At 53.4% G+C, this 23,862-nt stretch overlaps 1 protein-coding gene across 4 annotated transcripts in view; it reads left to right on the plus strand.

Moving 5' to 3' along the window:
* Positions 1 to 5,942, plus strand: part of CNTFR (ciliary neurotrophic factor receptor) — a 303,394-nt gene extending 297,452 nt beyond the window's left edge. The window contains exons 8-9 of one of the 4 annotated variants that reach the window (XM_088152652.1): positions 3,668 to 3,812; positions 4,787 to 4,946. In XM_088152652.1, the coding sequence (XP_088008778.1) occupies positions 3,668 to 3,812; positions 4,787 to 4,805 (164 nt within the window). In that variant the 3' untranslated portion in view covers positions 4,806 to 4,946. The other 3 variants (XM_088152654.1, XM_088152653.1, XM_088152655.1) reach the window with 3 other exon arrangements.
* The last annotated feature ends 17,920 nt before the right edge of the window (positions 5,943 to 23,862 follow it).

Genomic DNA, 23,862 nt, shown 5'->3' on the forward strand with positions numbered 1-23,862 from the left:
CAAAGGCAGGTCACGTCTACAGACCGGCATTCAGATTTTTATTTGGTTTTAAATGATCAAAGAGCTCCCCCAGACAGAAGAGACATTTCAAGCACAACGGGAACCTTGATCCCTGGAAGGTGATGGTGAGGGAAGGGCAGAGCTAATGTCTGAGTAATTCTCACTCCAGCGCTTCACAGGCCGAACTCCACACTTCTGAATGCACGATGGGGGAATAATTCAGAAAAGCTGGATTCACAGCTTGCCATTCAACAACTAACCCACTTACTCAGATTTACTCTCTGCCGTTTTTGCTGTGACTTGGATTCAGAGACATTCCCTGCCCTTAGAGAGGGCGTCCAGCCGTGGCACTCCTAGAGATTTCTCTCAGGGCACCTGAGTGGAGGGTGCTGGGCCTCGCGGGGCTAGTGACCAAGGGGGGTCCCTGTGCAGAAGAGGCAGGGGTTCGTCCACCAGAGAGACCCACTGCACCCCTTTCCACAGTACAGTTGATTCGAGGCCTCCGCTGAGGTGAGCTTGCCTGAGTGGACACGGCCCTCCCGGGCCGAGCAAATTTTTCAGCCGGACGGTGTCTGTTCTTCTCCAGGAAGGGAGCAGTTGAAGCCTCCTTGTGCCGGCCCTGGTTGGGTGGATCCACCGGATACGCCTGAGAGCCAGAGATCGTACAAAGGATTGATCCGTGCTGGGTGTTTGGGCCCATTTTGAAGTGGGTTTTAGGAACGAAAACTCTCTCGTGTTGGAACCGGGCAGCTTTAGCATTCCGCACCAGCTCCTGAAGCAGGATGAAGCAGAGTGGGGGCAAGTGCCCCCCCCAAGTGTCCCAGGACAGTCTTTGGCCTCAGCCTCACAGAAGTGAGCAGAAGCCCAGCTGAAGAAGGGAACTGACCCGTATTTGCATGGCTGGCTGCTGCTTTGATTTCCACTTTGAACCGTATTCGTCATCTGGAGGTGGAGGTCACCCCTACACCTTTCCCCCAGGGATCTAGTAGCCCCCCCCCCGGCCTTCTGGAAGGCCTTGAGGAGGTGGCTCTTCTTGCACGCATTGGACTAGGAGGAGGCTGGAACCCAGTAAAACTGAATACTGACGTGTGGGGGAGGGTTGCCTTTGGGGTACTGGGAGTTTTTGGTAGGTTTTATGGCTTTTTGATATGTTTATTCTTGCTCTGTGAGCTGCCCAGGGTTGTGGTTCATAATATGGGTGGCTGTGGAGGTCCAATCCATCCATCAACCACCCAGTCTTGAGTCCAAGAATCCCCAGGGTGGCAATCTATCTACAGCACCCAGACAGAGGAGGAAAACGCCTGGCGTAAAAGTGCCCATCAAATCCCACAACTGCCTCCCCCGTGAAAAAAGAGGCTTCTGTCTGTCTCTGCAAAGGGTGGTCAAGGTCTGATGCACACGGACTCCCCTCAAGCACCCCAACACGGCTCTCAGCCTGAAGGAGGAGCGCAACGCCTTTTGGCTACGGCTAGCCCTTGTTTGTGGAAAGAGTTGGACACAGCAGGCTTTCTCTCCTGGGGGGCTGTGGAGCACTTCCTCGCCAGGACTGTCCAACAGCCACGGTTGTGGACCATTCCGTTCTGAGCCAAACCAGGAAAAGTGTGTCCTCATACCACACACAAAATCAGTGTTTTTCAAGCTTGGCCACTTGAGGATGTGTGGACTTCATTCCCCAACATGCTCGCTGGGGAATTCTGGGATTTGAAGTCCACGCATCTCCGAGTGGCCAAGTTTGAAAAACGCTGCTCTGAATGATCATAGGGTTTGCCTGGTTTTCGTTTGGATGCGTGAACCCTCCCAATTGTGGCTAAACAAGCCACGGGTGAGTGTATTGTGCAAACCAAGCCATGGTGTCCCCAGAGGAAGACTGGGACTCATGTTGCTCCCCTTGTGCAATGGGGAGGGACAGTAAGCAAAAGATGGGAGTTACCAGGAAGAAGGAGAAGACAGATTGCAAGAAGACTAACCACATATGCACGGCCCATGTTCCCAGTTCACCTCAGCAAAGACCTATAGATGTATCCATACAAAGTGCCCAGGGGGTCAGGGTAAGTGCTGGACTGGGGCCAGGGAGACGGGTTTCGGTCCACCCTCAGCCCCAGGAGCTCAGGGGCCACACTGATGCAAAGTTCTGAACTGGGTTCCTGAACTCACCCGTTTTCTGAGTTCATACAAGTCCGCCGATCAGCTAATTAACGCATCATCCAGATTAAAACTAACCATGGTTAGCATGTGCAAATTGAACTGTTGGGACTTCAGTGGATCTGGATAAGCACAGGGGGCAACCATGGTCCCTGCCTTCCACTGGGGGGTGGGTGGGTGGGTGGGAGGAAGTATTTGGAGGAGAGACTGCACAGAGGTTGCCTGGAGCAGATGGAGGAAAGGAAGCGTAACAGTCCAGCAGATAAGCCGGGCTAAGGTTCAGCTTGCTTAATTTCTTTGTACCTTAGCAGATCGTTCAGTTAACACAAATCCAGGAAATGGGTTAATTCAGGAGCAAGGATGAAAAAGAAAAGTAGAAACCGTCATAAGGAGGAAGAAATGACAGCAGGGAATGACAACCGAAAGGGAGAGAATGAGAGGGAAGTGTGGAAAGGGGAAGTGAGATTAGAAGAAAAAGCAGAGGAAAGGGCCAAAAGAGGCGCGTTTAAAAAGGATAACGCTGAGAAGGGCTATTGTGATTTTACCCTCACAGAGTGTCCGGTGAACAGCACCTTCTACAGAGGGATTAAGCTGGGGGCAGCCTTGCCAGTCTTCCCGCCCAGCCCCTCCACCACCTGTTCAGCAGCCTTTCAGCCACCGCCAGTGCCCCAGACCCAGGCAGGGCCAACCTAAACGGTGCCAAGGCCTAGGGACGCCACAGGCATCGCCTCCAGCCCACGGCTCTGTCCTGGCTCCCAGCACCCCCAGCAGCCTTTTGTTCCCAAAGGGTCAAAGGCAGCAGGACGGTCGGGGCCTTCTGGTTCTGCCCCCTTTCACCTCCGGGCACACGCCTTCTGGCACAGGAACATCACCACCCCAGGAATTCGTGCCCCCTCCCAGGAATTGTCAGGGGACCTTTTGAGATTGAAATTGTGTCAGGGACTGCTGCTGGTCGTCTAGTTTTTTGTACGGATCTCCTCTGTTGGTACCTTTGGCGCTTCGAAGTTCCTCCTGGGCCCTGGAGTCATGACATTTGGGGCTGAAGTATCCAAGAAAGATCGGGGGGAATGCTCTGGACAGCCAGGGCTGTACCCCACAAAAGACTTCTTGCTTGTTGCAGCCTGCAACAGTAGAGAAGGAGGTTGTGACCAGAAGGGATGCGCGGATATGCAGCACAGCTGAGCCACATCTAAAGGCCTGGTTCTCACCCTGCCGGGTTCAACTTGCTTTCTGAGTATGGTGTGAATGGCGAGGCCTGATTCTAGGATCTCAGAGCTTGTTAGAAAGAGGAGAATTTGCACGTGGCTCTACCTCCCATCACTCACTCCTGAATCTCAAAGCAAGGGTGGGTTGTAGGTCAAGGGGATAGTTAGTTTCCCTTCCAAGGCTTGAAAAGATGATTCCTCCTTGGTTCTCTGCCTGGAGGTGCTGGGCTTGACTTGGAGTGGGGATGGGGGGTGGGAAGGCAAAGAACCCAGGCTTGACCTTCAGACCCTGGAACTGTTTCCTCTTTTCCTTCCTGCAGAGACCACCACCAGCAGCACCTCCACATTCGAGGTACCCCCCACCACCAGGATCTATGACTCAGAGGAACAAAGCAGTGATGAAGCCGTGTCACCTTCTGTGGTCCCTGGTCTGGTCTTGGTGGCATTCACCCTTCACTTGATCTAGTGAGTATCTTTTCTATCAGGGCTTTTCCCAGGGTGGAAAAGGGTTCAAGGACAGACTGAGAAGATAGGATGGAAAGAGAACAGGTGGGGCCGCTTATGGCTCCATAGCATCCCACGGTCATGCCACTGAAATTCAGAGTTAAAATGGCCAACTTTTGGTGGAGCCAGTTTTCAGACAGTGGTGGTGGAGGTGGTGGTGGTGTCTACAGCGGTAAAGATGGGAAGGGAAGGGGAGCCCTTTGAGAAGCAAATCATTCAAAAATACACCCCCAAAAGAAGGCAATAAAATGCAGCTGCGTCCACATGGAGTGGAGCTCCTGTTGCCAGGTCACGACCACCATCTTGACCTCCCTGCAGACACTCCTGATAAAATATGTGGTTTCCACACAGTCTTTCTTCTGCAGGAATCACCTCTGGTTCTGTTCCCATCTTGCTTTCCAGGTTCATCTCTGTGGCTTTGTTGTCCTTGTCCCCTTATCCATTTGAGGACCCACCCACCTACGATCCTTTCTCCACCCCACCCCACCCCACCCCCGTTTGGAGGTACCATTGCTCAGTGTTCGCTCTCCGCAATGTTAGGCCCCCCTAACTGGGGGATCTCTTCGTCTGGGGAGCTGTAGTCCCCAGGTGCTGGAGGCCTCCAAGCTGGGAAGCCACCCTGCAGCCATGGAAAGCCCTCCTTGCGACCTCCAGGTCTCCTGGGAGCCCTGCGAACACCGCAGCGTTAGGCTCACCAGGCGGTTCAGTGCATCAGGAGGCAGGGCGTCCTGAAGGGAGCCGGTAGGGCAGGTCCAGCGCTCTGGGGCCCCTTGCCGGCCATTGCAGCCTGTGCCTGAATGGGGGGGGGGCTCCCCAACCTGCTCTTGGCTCTTGCTGGTTTTGCATTTTGATGGCCTTCGCCCTTTTGGAGTAGAGATTTCTCTCTAGCTTGTCCCATGTCAGTCATGTGTTTCTGACTCTAATCTTTTGACCAGCTTTCTGTCTGGTTATTGACCAGACTAGAAAAGATAACAACAATAAGAACCACCCTGCGAATAAGCATCGGTGCGGCTTTCAAAAGGCCACGTCTTTCCCGGCATGGCAGCGATGTTGCCTGAGACACAGAGAAGGCAGCCTTTCCTTCTCCCTTCCTTCTTCCAGACTCGGCCTCGTGGCCCACCGAGGAGGCCACCGACTCACCCGAACGTCTTGCCTTTACCTCTGTTTTGCACGTGGTCTGAAGGATGTGTCTGTTTCTCTTCATTGCTTCACCTCCTTGAAGGACGAGTCCTCTGAGACCCAGGGGACCCGGCTCCCTCCCCACCACAACCTGCCCTTGATGGAGCCAAGGACCCTCTCAAGGATGCGCGCAAGACGGCGGGTGGGAACGAGGAGCGCGCCAGGGAGGAGCACCCCGGCTGTGGGCTCGGATCATACAGCTAAGCCACCAAGCCAAAGATGCTTCCCTTGGCCGCCGAGGCAGGACCCTACAGCGTGAGGACGCGGGCCCCGGGGCCACGTGGGGCTGGGGGTGCTCCGCCTTTCTGAGCTGCAGGAAGATGAACTCGTGAGTCCTCAGCCAAGCAAAACAGGAAGCGAGGGTGGGGAGCCCCCCACGCCCCCTGGGAGCCACCAGACTTCTCTATCGCAGGGGGAGAAGGGGGTCTTTTTAAAGGAACGATCAGTGGCTCTTCTGCCTGCGCCGACATCGTGGCCGAAAGATGGGGCTGCTCCTGGACCACCACCCCTTCTCCCCCTCTTTGTAACTGAGTCCGTTCGGTTTGTTTATACGAAGGATCCCTTGGATTTGTGTACTGCTCTTATTCCGGGGGGAGGGTGGGATCCACACCGAGGGGCTCTGTAACTAAGCTGAAACGCCCTACTCACCCCCAGCTCCTTCGGTTCCCCAACCCCTGTTTTGTAATGCTCCCCTTCTCTCCTGCCCCGACCCACTTCGGCTCCCCCCGCGAGTCGAAGTGCAGCATTTAAGACCGTAGCCCCTAGTACTCCAGTTGATAACATGCTGTATTTGAACTTTTTATAGATGTACATAAAAATTTTAAGACTCACATGCACACAAACACGCACCCACACGGGGAGGAGAGGGGAGGGGAGGGGAGTCCAGCAGAGAAGATGCTCATTAAATGTGACCATTTCATTACAGCTTTTGTGGACGTGGGTGTTGGTTGCTTTCAGTCCCCAGGTTGCAGCTCTGCAGAAAGAGCTGCTGGGAGGCTCACGGGAGCCAGGGGTTGGGTGCCAGGGCAGTGGAGCTGGGGCGGAAGAGACCAGGTGTGGTCAAAAAAGGCAAGAGGGCAGCCACGTCAATGTGATCAAAACTCACCTGTTTTTTTGTGCAACGCTGGTCCTCCATGTTCTAGGGGAAAAAATTCTGCTTAAGCTACCCCAGAGCCACAGGGTGGACATTTGCTTGCCCGTCATCTGCTTTCGGGTGGTATATTTACGTGACCAAGACCGCCCCTGCTGCTGATTGCGGATCTTGAAAGGGCTGTCTGTATCTTAGAAGGACGAGGTGCCAGGGTGCCCTTAGCCCATCAGTAACGCCCATGCTCTGCGTTCGCAAGAGGCAGCCCGGGTGTCTTGCTCCTCGGCTTCGCGGCCTGTTCCAGAGGCCCTGCGTGCTGCAATGGGGACCCGGGGGCCGCCTCTTCCCTTCCCTTCCCTTCCCTTCCCTTCCCTTCCCTTCCCTTCCCTTCCCTTCCCTTCCCTTCCCTTCCCTTCCCTTCCCTTCCCCTCCCAGGGCAGGAGGAAAAAACCTGAGGGCATAATCGGAGTCAGCGGGGACTGTGCTGTCCCTTCTTCACCCCACCTACAGTTTCACGCGGGGGGGAAATGACCACAGAGGGAGTCAGGCGAGGCCCCATTCGCACGAATTTTGTTTGACGGGAAGCAGAGAAGTGAGTTAACGCCTGGACAGCACTTCAGCTCTAGCCTGAAGACTCCCAGGGCTGCTTGGGCTAAACTAAAGCTAAAATTAGTTAACCTGGTCATTTGCCTGGGTTAGGGGGTGTGCCTGGCCCCTGCCACCCCTCCATGACCCAGTGAGCATGTCCTGCAAAGAAGACCCATTGCTAGCCAGCCACGATGTCAAGTACAGACATGCTATGCTGGTGGTCCCCACTGAGGAAGGGATCTGGGGGCATCTGAGGGGGAGCCAGGAAGTCAAGATGGCACCTTCAAGGGGAACGGCGTCAGTCACGCAGTTGTGGCTGCCATTGTGACTTTTTTGACATACCCGCTCCCCCCGCCCTGCACAGACGCCCCCAAAAGGGTATCCATATATTGTTGGATTAAACTCTTGCTGTGAGCGGATGCACCAGCAGCCTTATTCCAGACTTTTCACAGAGCATCGAACAGCCATAAAAGGTTTGGAATAAGACCGCTGGTGTATTCTTCCGTTCGGGGAGGATGCTCACGTGGCGTCTCTGGGCCTTTCCCGACAGCCGAGCCGATGACCCGCCCGCCCTCGCATCGGCCCTTGGAGGAGAGGCGCCCCAAGGCCAGCCCCTCTCCTGCCTCCGTGGCTTCTGTTCGCAGCAGTGCAGTCCCCAACTCCCCCCGAGGCAAGGGAGCAAAGTCTGGCAGATTTGACCCACCTTGGACGGCGCTGGAATAAGGGGGAAATTATCTTTTAACACTTTAGGCCCCAAAAGAGGACGTGAAGCTGCCTCAGTCCTAGTGTGGGGATGAGGCCAAGGCTCCTTCTTGGGATAAAAAAAGTTGCCTGGGGGCTAGGGGGAAGTGGGGATAGCCCCAACCCAACCAAAAGGGGGTCATCATCCTCCCCTTCCTCTTTTGGCACTCTTGTCTTCTCTTCCCCCCCCACTACCCTTAAGAAGCCCCCCATTTCCGCCAATTCCCTCCCACCCCCCAACCCCCAGGACCAGGGCCAGGACCCTCCAGCGTCTCGGAGGATCAGGTGGCTTCTCACTGGCTGCCTTTAAGCGTCCCATTACCAGACTGCGCGGCTTGATCATTTATTAATGTTTCATTAGCGCTGGAAACCTCTGGGAATTAATTATGCACTAATCATAGATTCGCCGTCCCAAAGCCCAAGCGATTTATCGCAGCGGATGTCTCTCTGGCAGAAAAGGCAGACGGCGCGTCCTCCGGCGCCATCCTGCGGCGTCCAACCCCACGGGAGCGGCAGGTGGTGGCAGCCGGCCTTGACTGTCCCTGCCTGCCCAGCCTGGTGCCCAGCCCGCGTCCCACCCACCTGAAGTTGGAATCCCGGCCAGATGCCAGGCTGCAGTGGAACCAACGCTATCGCCCCCCCCAAGCACCCCGACTGGTGTCAGGCGCACGTTCCGTCCCTGCATCAGAGCGTTCGTATGGATAGCACCCACTTTGATCCTCCAGAAGGGCCCCAAGAGTGAGGGGTGAAGTGGGCAACTGTTTTAGAATTTCCTGAGCCATTTCAAATACATGCGCACCCACAAATGGTGTGCGGTGAAGATCCCCGTCGAGCGTCATTAGCCACTGGGAAAAAAATGTCTGAAAAAGAATGTACCAAAATAGGTGAATTTGGAGAACTGCACATAAAGAGGGTGCTCTCTGACCTTTTTCAGCTGGGTTTCTAAACAATTCGCCTGGCGTTTGGAGAGAAAAAAGTCTGGGCGAAAGCGAGAAGGGCACAGCCTTCTTCCCTCTTGGGGGCGGCCCCAGCCGTGCAGCCTTTCACCGGGAGAGCCTGGGCGGAAGGGCAGGTGCCTCTGAGCCCGGCCTCTCCCTGGAGAGGCCGCTTCCCGACGAGTACAGAGGCCGACAGTGCCAAAGACATGAGGGGTGATTGGGGGTACCCTCTTATGCCAAGGTGGACCTTCACCCAGCTTGGAAGCAGGGCTGCAGGCAGGGGGGTCTCTTCTCTGCCGGGAACCAAGCTTAGGGGCTTCCCCAAGCAAGGCAAGTCCGGGGCCCTGCTCAAGACAGAAGCAGGACCACCACCTGCAGTGGCCGTTCGGTGGCTACCAACAAATGCCTCCCCTTGAGTGTGGTGGATGGAACAGGAGATCCATCAACAGACCCGTGGGTGGCAACTGCCAGGCCTAGACCCAAGGCCCACAAGCCTTTCTGGGAGCTTTGGTGGGAGTGGAATGGGGAACGGAGATGAGTTTGGAGCAGAATCAGCTTCAGAGGGAGGTCTAGGTCCCGGGGACACAGGGGGAGAGCAGAAGAGGCCAGCGGGCACGTGAGGAAGTGGGGAACTCTCCGCTTTGGAGAGTGGACGTTGAAAACAACCCAGAAGAAAACCAGGCTCTAACAAATGTTCCTCGGAAGACACCGAGCAGGTTCTCAGCTACGCTGCAGTTCACGCATCAGAGGCTGCCTGGGTGAAAAGCCGGCCTGAGAGGCTGGAGCAGGGGAGGGAGAGAGGGAGGGGTCCGTGACGGATCCCAAAGGGTCACTTATGGTTTGTTTGTTTTTACCCCACCACAGCCCAAGACTCTCAGAAGCTTCTATGATGTGCAAACATTAACACAGCCGCAGTAGGTCTAAAATGAACAGCGTGCTATTAGCAAGAACAGTTTGGAAACCTATCTAGGGTTTCTGGGCTGCCAAATCAAGAACCTCTCATTCATGTATTTATTTTACTAAGCACCTCCCATTCAAAGGCCTCTGGACTGTGTATGGTCTAAAAGAGCCATGTAGAACATAATCCCTAAATAAACCACCTCCACTTCCCACAGACCTCAACCCAAGCAACTCTAAGATGAAAACAGCAGCAAACCACAACCCACCACAGCCACCCACTGCCTCTCCCCGCCATTATTCATCAGACGCCTGCTTGGAAAGAGAAGTGTCTTCATCGCTCTCTGGAACGCCAGGAGCAAACGGCCCGGCCCGGCCCAGCCCGGCCCGGCCCGGCCCACCGTGAAGAGCAGCATGTTCCCCATCATTAGGGCAACCACCGAGGAGGTCTGCCTTAGCAGAAGGCCTCCACAAAGGAGAGAGCGAGGAGAAGGAGCAGACCACAGAGGGTTCACCACCACCACCAAGCAGGAACCCAGCTGCCATGCAGCTGATCAGCCAAAACTTTGAAAGCATCTGAAGTCAAACAACTCTGAGGTCTGCAGCAGCACAAGATAGAAGTCTCTTTGGAGGTCTTTTCTACCGAGTCAAGATGGCCATCCAGAAATGTAATCCTGGGAGCCAAAACATTCATCAACCAGAGAGATCAGAGCTGCACACCCCAAATTATCCCCACTTTCAGTCTTCTCTAGTCAGAGCTGCTTTTGGACTTCTTTCCTAAGTGGTGGTAAGAAGCAAAGGGAAGCAGCATGCTTTAAGCCCTCCGCAGCGTGGCGCAGATGTTCCTCCATTCATCTCTCTGTCTTTCTCCTAATAGCCAATGTCATAGCTCAGCCCCTTCCAAAACCAGAAAACCTTCCCAAATTCCAGGTCCTTGCAACCCACAATTTATGATCAAGTCTCCCCTGAGTCAGGCTCGCTTCCTATGGACCTCATGGCACATCTCTGCAGTTTGCTTGGCTGCAACGGAAGCAGCTTGCCTCAGACACCGCCACCCCACATCCCAGTCCAGTCTACAACCCTGGGGTTTCCTGATCATCTTATCTCCAAGAACTAACTGGGTCCCACTTTGATCTGTTTTTTTTTTCAAGTTCAGCTGCGTGCCGCCACCCAGAGATGCATGTACTCCCAAAGTAAGGGTGGGGTGCAGCAACTCCCCTAAATTTGCTCAGAGAACCCATCAATTGGTTAGAGCAGAGTTTTTCGGCAACTTCAAGATGGGTGGACTTCAACTCCCAGAATTCTGGAAGTTGAAGTCCACCCATCTTGAAGTTGCCAAGGATGAGAAACACTGAGTTAGAGTGACCACCAGGAGGTGCCATGTTACCATTTTCACTCTAGGCACCATCAGTCTAGTGCTTACAGAGGCTAGTGGGGGCTGTGCAGAATGTGGAATCCCCTCCCCAAGTGTCCAAGGCCATTTCAGACCCAGCTGTCATAGAACCAGGGAGGCCATATGCTTCTCCAACAGAAGGCCATCCTTGCCTTTTGGCCACGGCCCACCTCAGTCTTGGGAGCCAACAGCCAACTTGGGAGTCACCACTTCTCCATCAACAGCATGTGCCAAGCATCTGGCCAGGAGTTTTACTCACAAAGGGATTTGTTTGTCAGCTGAAGGCCAGCTGCACCCTGTCAATAGCATGTGCCAAAGCTCCCTCTGTCTTTGGGAGGTTAATGGTGGGGATGGGCAAGACAATGGGGTAGCCTTCAGACGCGGCTCCATCATTCCACAGCTGAGCCCTTCCCACATGGACCCACCAAGAGGCCTCCTCCACCCCTGTGGGGCCATGGTTCAAAATGGCCCTTCCCCGGACAAGCAAGGCTTCTCTGGGTGGGACCCCTTCCTGGGAAAAAAAGCAAGAGTCCTCCTAACCTTCCGGAGACGGGTGCGGGCAATGCTCTCTTTTGAAACGAAGCCCTGAAAGCTTTAAACGCAAGGCTGGATGTGATTCTGCCAGAGAGATGTGGCTGAGATCTCAATTTGGTGCTGGATCAAAGTGACTTGGGTGTTTTATTTGTGCTACACTGAAACTGGGTTGGGTGGGGTCCTCGCAAACTGCCTGGCATGGCAGCTTTTAAAATGGAAAGTGGCTGTTTTCAGAAAAACACCAGCTGCATTGTTATGCAAAGTTCACTGTTTATGGATTTGGGTGCAGGAAGATCCACTTATTTCTGTCTGGGAGGGTGCAGCTGGACTTCAGTTGACAAACAAATCCCTTTGTGAGCAAAACTCCTGGCCAGATGCAGCGTTGGGGGGGGAGGAACAGGCGGTGATGAGCCAGCAAGAGCTCCTTGGTCCTCCTTGGACGGGGTGGGCGATCGTCACTGCCCCGCGCACAGTTTCAGTGAGGCCCGCAGCTTCTCCTGCGCACGCTGGTGCCTGGGTCTGCTCTTGGGGTGCAGAATTGCACCCTTGGCTTCAAAGGTGGATAGTTCCTGGCAATAAAAGACGATTTTGAATTTTCCGTATGTTTGGGGGGTGGGATCTTTGTTTTTATAAACTTTTTTAAAGCCTGTGTTAGGACTCACTTCAATGCCCCTCTCTGTCTTCTGCCCTGCAGACCCTCAGCTGTTGTGGTTGGAGGGTCTCTGAGCCCCAGGCAGCCCAGGAGGGGTCCCTCCCAGTGTGACCCCCCAGTGAGCATATGATCCTCATGGATTCAGCAGTCCCCCCCTCCCAGGAAAAATCAGGAGCAGGGAAGGTGGAGCACCGTAGTCATCGCTCCTGTCCCCAAACTGGGTTGGGGAGCGAAGTTGCCTTTCCTTGTTCATCTTCAGAAGCCCCTCTCCCCCATGTCAAGGCCGCTCTGAAAAGGAAGATGTCCCTGCCATTAGGAGGACCTCCCACTTCCAGGGCCCACGCCATGACCCAGACCTGGCAGGACTCTCTCAGCCCCGCAGCAGATCTCGAGTGGCCCCCTCACTCCAGCATGCAGGGCCCGCGAAGTAGCGCATTGATGGACGAGGGGCTTTTGGAAAAGCCCATCAGAAAAGGAGATGCCCTTTCATTTTACAGGCAAAGGGGGCCAGGGGGAATGCCAGGCCATGGCTACAAAGCCAGGCAGCTCTCGGGCACAGGGGCAAAGTTCCAGTGGACAGGAACCGTCCTGGCTGAGTCCGTGAACATCACGCTCTGCTGTTATACGGGGAAAGGTGCACCAAGGGGATGAGGGGTGAACATGAGAGACAACAGGAAGAGGGAAAACCAAGTATTTGTGAAGCCGGCCTCAGTTTGTTTGCTCGCCAGAAGAAATGTGCAAATCTTTAGGGGGCCGCTGGCCTCTCTGTCCACTTGCAGGGTCTTCTGACAGCAAAGAAAGCCCCCGGCCATCCTGGGACAGGCCGCGGTGTGTGGGAGATGACCTTGTTGCAGGAGGAGTGGGATTAAGGTGGGGGGGATGCGCTCAGGTGGAGCAGGAGAACCACCAGGGCTGCTTCCCTTGCCCGCTGGCATGCAAGGGGGCAGGACTATCCAGGGCCAGGTCTCGTGGCCAGCAGCACCAGAAGGACGAGCCCAACACCTCCCCTTTCTGGATCGGGAATAACCCCATTTCTATATTCCGTTGTTTGGGAAAGATTCCCGATGTGAAAGGTTGTTTCCGAGATTGTTTTGGACCAGGTGATGGAGTATAAAGGAATAATTCTGAATGTTTTATGTTAGGGGCTCAAATCAGATCTGTCCTCTCCTTGCTCCATCTGCTGAAGGCTAAAACTGTCCATTAAAGGCCCAAGTTGCCCTTGGGGAGATTTCCAGCCAGTCCATTCAGTTGTGCTTCCAGAGGCTGTCAGACGGTGGCAGCAGAATTCTTCTGAAGTTCCATGCGCAGCTGCCAGTGGGCATCTTTCTGCCAGCCTGGCTTCCCGGTGGAATGGAAGATCTGCTGGTCTGGTTTTTCTGAAGGTGCACTTGTGGAGAGCCCGCAGTGACCAAGCCCCCGAAGGGTGAACTGTTAGCAGCTCCTGCAAAGAAATCGAGCTACCGAATCTGCAGATCCACAGGCGCATTTGGGCTGAAAGAGGGGAGTCTTTACAAATACTTCACACCCAAGAGCTTAACTAACTGGCAGATGTACTGTGTGTGGAAACACACTGCTCAGCAAAATATCCCACGTTTATTGGCCACTGGTAGCCACTACAGAAGAGCCATGTTCACACAAAACCGTGTCACAGGGAGGAAAATTCAGATCCCAGCTAACTGACCCGCCGGTTAACCCCGAGGGAGTTCAACTCATCCCCGAACAGGCTCAGTCTGGTTTGGAACTGAACGAACACCAGCCAGTCAGTTTTACAAATGATTTACTTAGCTGCCAAATCTCCCTCCCACTGCCAAAGTCAAGGCAAAGTCCTAGAAGGGTTCTGCAAAAACAGGTCCTTTCTGGCAGTCCATCTCTCTGGCCATTCCCACTTTCACAAACTCTCTCCCCATGGCTACATGGGAAGATCAGACGGGGCATAAATGGGTGGGACAAATATGGCCTCTCCGTGGTGGTACAAGTCTTGATTGTGCTATCATGGATCCTGCCCCCCCTTCCACTGCAGGGGAGGGCAAACAATTTAAAAGACCATAAACGGGGAGGGAATGACGGCCTTCCAGACCCTTCGGTGGCAGTGGGGAGGACCAAAACCATGGCTTTTGCCAACCCATTCATCCAGAGGGCCTGTGCCACGAAGGTGGATGGATTGGCAGAGGAGGGGCCACTGGGCTGACCGTGTGGCGAGAACGGGCTCTCGAGGGCGTCCGTGTTCCAAGGAATCTCCGCCCCGCAATAAGGCAGGAAGCTAAACCCATCCGGGGAGGATGTTCGGATTAGCAGAGGAGCCACTCTGAAGCTGTGTGTTGGGTTGCTCCAGAAAGACGAGAAATACGTCTGAGACAGATGGTCAGTGGAGGAGCTCAGTGGAGAAGTGCAGGAGAAAGAAGGGGGCCCCAAGGGACAGCACCAGCTGAGCCCCCTCCCTTCACCCCAGACTAGGCACCCTTTGGGGGCAGGTCACTGCCAAGATGGCTGGGAAGACATCCACTTGTCTTCATAGACATTGGTGACTGCAGCCAGCCTGGGCCGGATCACAGCCACCCCACCAGGGCCGCTGTTTGCCCCAAAGCCTGAGATGGGCACTCTGGGCAGTGAGGAGCAACTAAGGCGCCCAGCAGGCAGACCAAATGGTGCGCCCCCCCCCAAGAAATTAAAACCAGGGAAGAGCCTGCTCCCTCAGCAGCGGGCAGGCAGCCTCTGTCTCTCCAAAGAAGTCGATCTTCTGTGCGAAGAGTTTATTGGGTTTTCAAAAAAGGGGGGGGGGTCTTGCACATTCTCTACTCTTTCTCACAAGAGCACTGAGCACAAGTTTGGTGCTGTTTCGCAAGAATGGTGAGCGCGCACATGAGTGAAGAGTCCATGTAAGTGGTTGTGCTTCCCAGAGCCCCCGCCAGGGGTCAGCCAGCCCCGGCACAAACCCCAGGCATGGAGGGAGGGCAACCAGTGGGCAGGGGTGGGCCGCTGCAGCTGAAAGCCCCATCTGGAGCTGGGCAGAGCCGGTCCCCTGAGGCAGCGTCACCCCGGAAAGGGCTGGCACCCGGAGAAGAGGAAGAAGGCCGCCTCAGCAGAAGGCAGCACCACGAGCACACTGGGCAACCCTGACAGGGAAGCGGGGGGAGGGGGGTGGAAGGGGACCGTCCTGCACAAAAGCACCGGGCAGGGCCGTCCCGCCCTCCCACACCAGGTCGGAAAGGCTTTGCGCAGAGAATGCTCAACAACTCTTTCTGCGCAATAAATAACCCAAACTTTTAGCTCAACTGATTCACACTAGAACATCCGCCGTAGAGCATCCGGTGCAATAAAAGTCCGAATGCTCAGCGCAAATCACACGGATGGTGTCCCGGCCAGACCACGCAGTCCGACTCTTTGCTTTCCAGCATGAAGGGATGGCTACATTTCAAGGAGGAAAGGGGTCACTGCGATTTCGTAATTTATTATTTATGTTTCATCATCATTGGAAGGGGGAATGTGTTGATGCTGTTTTGCAATTTTACAACTTTATTATCAACCCTTTTACTCTGATCTTTAGTCAACAAGGTCTCAAAAGCAATTTACAAGCAAGATCAATAAAACATTATCAAGCTGTTAAACAAGAAAAACACTGGATAAATAACACTTTTAAAGATATGGTGATGATCGCAGATCACTTTCCTAGTTTGTTCTTTTTTATTTCACGGAACAGGGGATACGATCAGTCAATAATGGTAAAAGCTGTTTTGAACCTATTACAGTAAGGATTGGCGGGGGGTCCTTTCTAGAAAACAGGGCACCGGTGTCGTTCAGGACCCCAGCAGCAGGGGGCAGCACACGCCAAGTGTGTCTCTGGCAGAACGCCTGGGGAAAGAAAACGGTGTTTCCGAAGTTAGCTATTCGAGCAACAGGGCAGGTACTGGAGGCGGAGTCGCGATTTAACAGGTTTGTAGGATCGTCCTGAAGGTACCCAAATGTACCACAAATACTAAAAAAGATTAGACATTGGAGATCCAGAACTATCCAGCTAGTTAGTTTAACATCAGCAAGCACAGAGAAGGATGAAGCCGGCACAGGAGAATCCATCCTGTCTCTGCCAACTGGAATCCAGACCTTGGCATCTTCTAGGTGTGGCTAAAGGCGGCTTGGGCACTGTTGATTTAGACTTCCCAGTTCTGCATTGAGAAACAAGAGGAAAAATCTTCCCCGTTTTTAAATCACCTTTGAGTTGACCTAATAAAAATATCACCCTGTGTGTGTGTGTGTGTGTGTGTACATATATTTATATATATATATATATATATATATATATATATATATATATATATATATAATTATTAAGAAAGGATTTTACACAGAATTAAAAGACTACAAAAGCATAAAAAGAAAAGTAGAAAAAAGAAAAAGATGTGAAAGAGCGAAAGTGAAAGACAGGAAAAGACTAAGAAAAGGAAAAAGAAAAATATCTAAAGAAGCGACTTCTGATCTTCCTTGCAGCTGTTACAAGCATAACGATTACCATTTCCACCCTCGAAATTACATATCACGGTTCCCTTTTTCCCATAAACAGCCCTTTTTAATCAGTAAATCCTGAAATCACCAATTCATTTTTGTCCATTTTCAGCAAAAAGTCCATAAAGGGTTTCAGTCTTTATAAAAGTAATTGTCGTTCCCGCCTTAATCAAACAAGTCAGTTTTGCTATTTCTGCAAGCTCTGCCATCTTCGTGATCCATTCCTCCATTGCGGGTATTTCTCTCGTGGCGGGTCCCGTCAGCGAGAGAACGTCGGCTGGCGGGGCCCAGGAGGAGAGCCTTCCCTGCCGTTGCCCCCGCCCTTTGGAATACTCGCCCCCCAGGGGTGCGGCGGGCCCTACCCTCCCGGCTTTCCAGAAAGGACTAAAGACCTGACTCTGCCAGCTTGCGTGGGGCAAGAAGAGCTTTAACCAACCCTGGGGGTGGCTGGCGCCCTGATGACGTTCCCTATGTGACTGCCAATTTTAACATCTATCCCTGGATTTATTTATTTTCTATTTATTTAAGATGATTGTATACTGCAATTTTAACCGCTTCGTAAACTGCCCAGATTAACACCAGACAAACAATCAAGTAGTAAACAATAACCTAATCAAGGAACTACCACACCCCCACCAACACGGGCAGGGCAAGCCGCTGTATATAAGCAGGGAGCAAAGCCCACCCTCCCTCGCACTGATGATGTGACCTAGTCGGGGAATGAAAGGTCTGCAGGAAAACCACCAAGCTCAGAGAGCACCAAGGACTCCACAGTTCAGCCCTGAGCTACAGAGATTCTCTTCTATTAGAAATATAATTTCCAATGTTCTACTTTAGTCTGCTTTGGTTAAGTCCCACTTTGAGTCTTGTGTCCAGTTCTGGGCACCACACTTAAGGGAGGATTCAGAGAAGGGCAACGGCCCAGAGGATGGGAAGCGAAGACTCATGAGGAGGGATTTATTGAAGGAGCTGGCTGGTGGATACCTGAAAGGGTGTCAGACAGAGAGAGACCAAGACCTCTCCGCAGGACAGGGATTATGGACTTTGGACATGGACATGGAATTATGCAGGAAGGAAGTAAAGAATAACCTCAGAGCCCAAATGAGCCCATTTGGAGGGTCTCGGACTGAACTTGCTTGTTTGCTTCCAGATGTTTCGTTACCCAGCTAGGTCACATCATCAGTGCGAGGGAGTGTGGGGTAAGAGGCAGAGCAGTTCAGCGCTGGACCTTGACCCAGAGAGATGTTGGGCTCCCCTTCCCTGGATGGGCTAAGATGAGGCCAGGTAACTGTCCGTTGGGCGCTTTAATCTGGATTCCTGCCCTGAGCTGAGGTTGGACTGGATGAAAGGCTCCCTTGAACTCGGAACTCTAGGGTTGCTTCGCTTCCATATTTACTGAGGGTTTTTTCCCATTTGTACATGTTCTTATATTAATAAAAGCATCCTCCATACACATTTACAGTTTACCCAGCCAAGAAATCCATCCTTCAAATATAGGAATATGCAATATAAGTTGGGCTATCCGAGTAATGCTCACTATAAATTGGAAGAGTAAAAACCTGATTATTTTAACCTCCATTGAGATCATTTGTCTTATCTCCGGATTATTTGGAAACTCTAAGGGCTGATCTGCGAGACCAGATTGCCCCAGCGTGAATCCAGGGCCTGCTACCTTCTTCCAGTCTGTGGGAAGAAACCTCAGCCCCCTTTTCCCACTGGGCATCAACACGGAGAGGGGGCTGCGGCCCGTCCCGTTGCAGGCCAGGGCCTCCCTTTGCTTTGTCCTGGCCGCTGCCCGCTTCGGGAGGCGCTTCGACCGGTCAGCTTCTTACTCTGCAACCCACCAGCGGGCCAATGCAAGGCGGACCCTTCTTTTTAATCACCGTTGGAACGGTGAAAGGCTGGCATGCTTTTTGGGTTTTTTTCATGTATTTTTCCTTTACCAGTTCACCCATGGGAGAGCAAAACGGTGGAGCTTTCTTCCTTTGGTTTAGCTGATGAAATGGGCAAGAGATGGGCCAGTTTCCCTTCTCGCCCAAGTGAGAGAAGCGCCGCAAGAGGGTGGCGTTTCCCGCTGGGCCACCAGATGTGAAGATGCCCCGGGGAGGGAGCTCCCACAAAGGCCTGTCCGTGAACCCGCCTGCCTCCAAGACCAGCCGAGAAAAGGACCGTGATGGGCGCTTGCCTTCCCGCCACGTGCGCAAGGGGCAGGGAAGCAGGGAGTCCACGAATGGGGGCCAGGGTCCGCGTGGGCCAGGCAGAACCTCGGCCACCGCTGGGGCCCGAGCCGCAGAAGGGCCGAAATCCAGCAAGGGTGCCGCCTCCATCTGCTTCATGCAAAGGAGCTTAGCAGCTCACGGCTGCGGTGCGGAAGAGCCCTCCGGGCAGCCAAACAAGCACGCTCGACTTGTGCCCCGTGATCTTTGGAGGCCGCTGCAGCTTCTAAGCTCCCTTGGCGAGCGGGAGCGCCTGCCCCACTCGGTTAATGATTCTCCGGGCTTGGCGGCTTTCCTCAAGGCGGCCTAATTCGTGAGCCATCCCAAATGGCTGACCTTGGAGACGTTTCAGGGTCATTTTCCAGGAGGGAAGTTTCTCTTCATCTCCTCAGCTGATCTGGGATGGGTGCCTGCTTTTAAGAAGCAGCATTGTCTTCGGGAGAGATGGCCTCTCTCCCATTCGGTCGTAACGCTGTAAATCATGGTCTGATTCGGACATTCCAGGCGTCAAACCAGAGGAAACGAGTTGGGAACAAACACGTCACGGGCTCAAAATAGCTCCTTGGCGCCTGAAACAACACAGCGATCTGGCTTCCCGAGAGCTCCCTTTCCTGGTCCTGAGACACCTTTTGTGGGCCCTCCACACAGAGGGAGGGACACCCACTAAGAGCACGTGGCTGGCCACGTCTCCTTTCTCTCCGTGAAGATCAAGGGCCACTTTCTGGGTCTGGCGGCTCCCAGAAAATCATTTTGTAGAGCAGAACGTGAGCAAAGGCAGAATTACCTGCAGGGGTGCCTGCGGGGGGGGTCCAAAACGTCAAGATGGCGGCGGTGCATTCGAGGTTCCACCTGTTTTGATGTGCAACACGCCCATTAAAAAACAGGCGGAGCTTTGCTTGCACCATCCCAGCCGCCATCTTGGCGTCTTGGACCCCCCCCTCTTGCAGGCGCTCCTGACTACTTGTCGAAAAAAGGCCCATTCGCTGCTTTCGTTTCTCTCTGAGGCAGAAGCAGTGCTCCTCGTTTTTGCCCTTGCGATTGCTCTCACCCGCGGGTGAAAGAGGCTGATTTCTCAGCGGAGATGCTGCACGTCGGGCATCAAACCTGGCCCTGAAGGAAGCTGACCAAAGACCTCCCGCAGCCTCTGAGGACGCTGGACGCGTCCGATGCTTCCCCCGGCACCCCCTCGCCATTTCCTGTTTCTCTCTTCAAGGTCCGGCTGGTGCCACTTCTCATAACCAGTGCTCGCTGGTGCCCCTGGGTCTTTGCTCCCAGGGATCTTGGCGCCATGTGCTTGCCTGGCATTCCCCAGAGAAGCTCATCTCAGGATTTCCAGTTCGTCCCAGACCGGCCATCCCCACAGCATCCTCGGGTAACCCTGTGCCAGGAAAGGGGCTGGCCAAGCTGCCCCGGGGCCCCCAACCAGGCCCGCCTCTGGCGACGGTCAAGGAAGAGCGCGGGAGGAAGCTCTGCGGAGAACGCAGACGCTTCTCCGCCTCAGTTGGCAGAGGCCCCATGGGCAGCACGGCCTTGTTCCGGCCACTTGGACACAATGGAGCTCCACCCTCCTTCATACCCCTCCTGACTGAGGGAGCTAGAATTTGCGGAAAGATGCCACACACACACACACACACACACACACACAAACCCACTGCCTCCCACCTGCATCTTCCTTCCCAAAGCAGCCATTCCTTCTCCCCACGGGCGAAGGACAAGGCGGCCCTGGGCAATGCTGGCCTCACCTCGCCACCCTTCTGGGACAGGCAGTCGGAAGCCGCCAGGAGTCTGCCACCCCTTTGCCCTGCTGCACTCCCTGCTACCAGGGGTGAGCTGACGTTCCTCAGCCTGAGCGTATGGGGCCTCGGGGCAGCTGCCCCTTGGCCTGTCCAGCTGGTGGTGGGGCTGGGCTTTCTTCTCAGGAGGATCCATCACGGCCGGCCGGCCTCCCGGAGGAGGGGTCAGCAAGGTGTGGACAACGGAGAGTGGCCTGGAGGGCCACATCGGGCACCAGTTTGATACCCCTGTTCTAAGACGTGGTGTAACTGTGGTCTGCTGAATAAGTTGTCTGGGTTTGTGCAACAGGTTGAGCCATAAGCTGGCATTCACAAGTGACAAGGGCTGTGTTTACACGTTATGCTAAGCCGAAGCCCAAGAAGTCCTACAGGGAACACAGCTCTTGCGTTACAGGCTGAAACAGGCCCAGTAGCTAGAGGCGAAATAGGACGGTGTCTTTGTTTTGCCTGTCACAGACACAAATCCCCTTTGCAGGTGAAAACACTGGTGCTGAGCTCCAGTAACCACACTGTCAGGGTATGAACCATGATGCTTTAAAGGGACTAATATTGATTTGCACATTGTGGTATTATTTAAAGGCCTTTTAGGTCAACAGGAAATCACGTTTCCCCGCCTCCGGCTCAGAAGTAGAGAAATCACAGCAGCCTTCACCAACTGGGCAACTGCAGATTTGTTGGGCCTATAATCCCCAGATTTCCAAGCCAGCTCGAGTGAAGGGAATTCTGGGAGTTATAGGCCCAACAGATCTGGAGGGAGGATGTGCCAGATGAGGCAATCTGCAAGTGCCATGCAGCAAACATGAGAGATAGATAACCCCAATGGCGCTTAACTGTCCTTTAGTCCCATAACAATCAACAGGATTGACTTAATAGTATCTAATCGGTCCAGCTGTGCTTTCTCATCATGGCGGGGGTTGCTCCTGGGAGGGATGGGCGAAGAAGGTTGGCAGTGTACGCCAAGAGTATATGCTCCCAGCAGGGCCGCCCAAGGCCTGAAGGTCACCCCACTGCCCAGCTAAAACCAGCAGGCGCCTCTATTGGGCAAGAGTTATGCGGGAAGGTGCTGGGGGCGGAGGAGCGCTTCAGCGACAATGCCAAAGGCGACATTTCACACTGCGCGGGAGAAGGCCGCGGTAAACCACACCTGTATTTTTGCCAAGGAAACCACGTGACAGACAACACAGAGCGGTCGACAGTACACGACGGGCCCCCCGGGTTGACCGGCATTCAGCATACGACAGGGGGAGAGCCGGAGGGCCTTCGGGAGACCGAGGGTGTTTGGGACGTGGCCGGGTTGAAGCCCTCAGGGGCGCTGGCCCTGGCGCGGCCGGGCCGGAAAAGAAAGCCCGAAGCTGCAAAGACAGGGTTACGAGGGGAACGCGGAACGCAGGAAGCATGGATGTGCGAAAACTCAGCACGGTGAAAGATGGAACGAGGTGACTACGGATCGGCATCTCAGGCATCCGTGAACCGAGATGGACGTTCGGTCAGAAGATCGCGCCGTTTATTACTCCGGACGTGACAAGCAAAGAAGAAAGAGCGCTGCTTTTATAGTTAGGAAGGGTATAGCAGGGACAGGACTTGGCTACAATGCAATCCATGACTGAATAATATTGATTAGACTTCATGGACAACCCTTTAATATGATGATCTTTCAAGTGTATGCTCCAACCACTGATGCAGAAGAAGAGGAAACTGGGGAGTTTTATGATCAAGTTCAATTCAACAGAACATGCAAGCAAGATGTGTTGGTGACTAGAATGCCAAAGTTGGAAACCTGAAAGAGGAAAATGTAGTTGGGCTGTATGGCTTAGGACATCGAAATGAAGCAGGAGACCAACTTATCAATTTCTGTCACTCAATGATTTCTTCATAGCTAACACTGTCTTCAAACAACCAAAATGACACCTCTATACGTGGACATCACCAGATAGAGTACACAGAAATCAAATTAACTATATCTCCATTTCTCTGGAGATAGTCTCATGCAGATTAAATCTGCACGGGGTTGCACAACCCTAGTAGGAGACTGGTGCATAATGCGGGGTTCCTCTTGAACTCACAACTGCTGCTTGACAAGCAGGTGGCAGACGTGGCCAGGAGGACCTTCACATGGGTTGGTCTTGTGCAGCAGCAGCAACCCATTCCTGCACCGGGAGGTCCTGCTCATGGTCACTCATGCCTTAGTCACCTCCTGCTTGGATTACTGTAATGCGCTCTACATGCGCTGCCCTTGAAGAGCATTTGGAAGCTGCAGCTGGTCCAGAATGCACTGGCGCGGGCAGTTTGGGGCATTTCTCATTATGCCTTTGTAACACCTCTTTTCTGCAAACTGCAGTGAGCCCCAGTGGGCTTCTGGGCATGATTCAAGGTGCTGGTTATCCCCTGTAAAGCTCTAACTGGAGTAGGGCCAGGATATTTGTGGGGCCTCCTGTCTCCGATCATCTCTGCTCTCCCCACCAGGCTAGCCGGGAGGGCACACACTGGGTCCCAATGCCATCTCGTTGGACCCAGGAGTCATGACTTCTCTGTCTGTGCCTGCCCTGTGGAACAGCATCCCTCTGGATATCCGGATGATCCCAACCCTGTTGGCCTTTTGCGGGGCATTGAAGACTCGGCTATTCCCCCAGGCATTTGGGCCAGGAGGTTAAGTGAAGTTGGCTGGCTAGTGCGGTTCTGCTTGTTGACCTTCGTTATTTAATATTTAATTAGCTGCTGGTTGATGTTTATTATTGGATTAATTGTTTGTTTTCTATGCCACCCAGAGTCACTGTCATGAGATGGCTGGCCATATGAATTGCTTAAATTAAATAGACTGGCTCCATGTCAGCCAAGGAGTGAGACAGGGCTGTACCGTCTCCCCTTATTTATTCAACCCATAGGCTGAACATGTATTGAGGGCAGCTGGATGGAAGAAGATGAGCATGGTTTCAAAATTGGAGGAAGAAACATCAATAATCTGTGCTGTGCCGATGATACTCTTCTGATAGCAAAAATGCAAAAGATCTGCGAGCTCTAGTAATAAAAGTCAAGGAGCACAATGAAAGAATGGAACTAAAATAAATATAAAGATGACCAAACCAATGACAACAAGTACCACAACCAGCCTTAGAATTGACAACGAAGATACCGAAACAGTAAATAGCTTTTTCCTCTTAAGGTCAACCATCAACGGTAAAGGAACAAGCAACCAGAAATACATCTCAGACTAGCATTTGGAAGAGCAGCCATGAAGACCTTGGAAAAGATACTCAAATGCTCTGAGGAGTCTGTACCTACAACGATCAGGAGAAGCAAGATGAGAAGAGTATTGAGCTCTGGGGTTGGAGAAGATTCCTGAGAATACTGTGGATTGCCAAGAAAACAAATAAATGGATCATCGAACAAATCAACCCAGAGTTCTCACTCCAGGCACATACGACCAGGCTCAAATTATCCTACTTTGGACACTTTATGCAAAGAGCCAACTCTCTGGAAAAGGCTCTGATGCCGGAAA

The sequence above is a fragment of the Python bivittatus genome, unplaced genomic scaffold, assembly GCF_059951505.1.
Source record: "Python bivittatus isolate LINGU-HERP-01145 unplaced genomic scaffold, Pbiv_v1 ctg000570_np1212, whole genome shotgun sequence".
NCBI classification, from domain to species: domain Eukaryota; kingdom Metazoa; phylum Chordata; class Lepidosauria; order Squamata; family Pythonidae; genus Python; species Python bivittatus.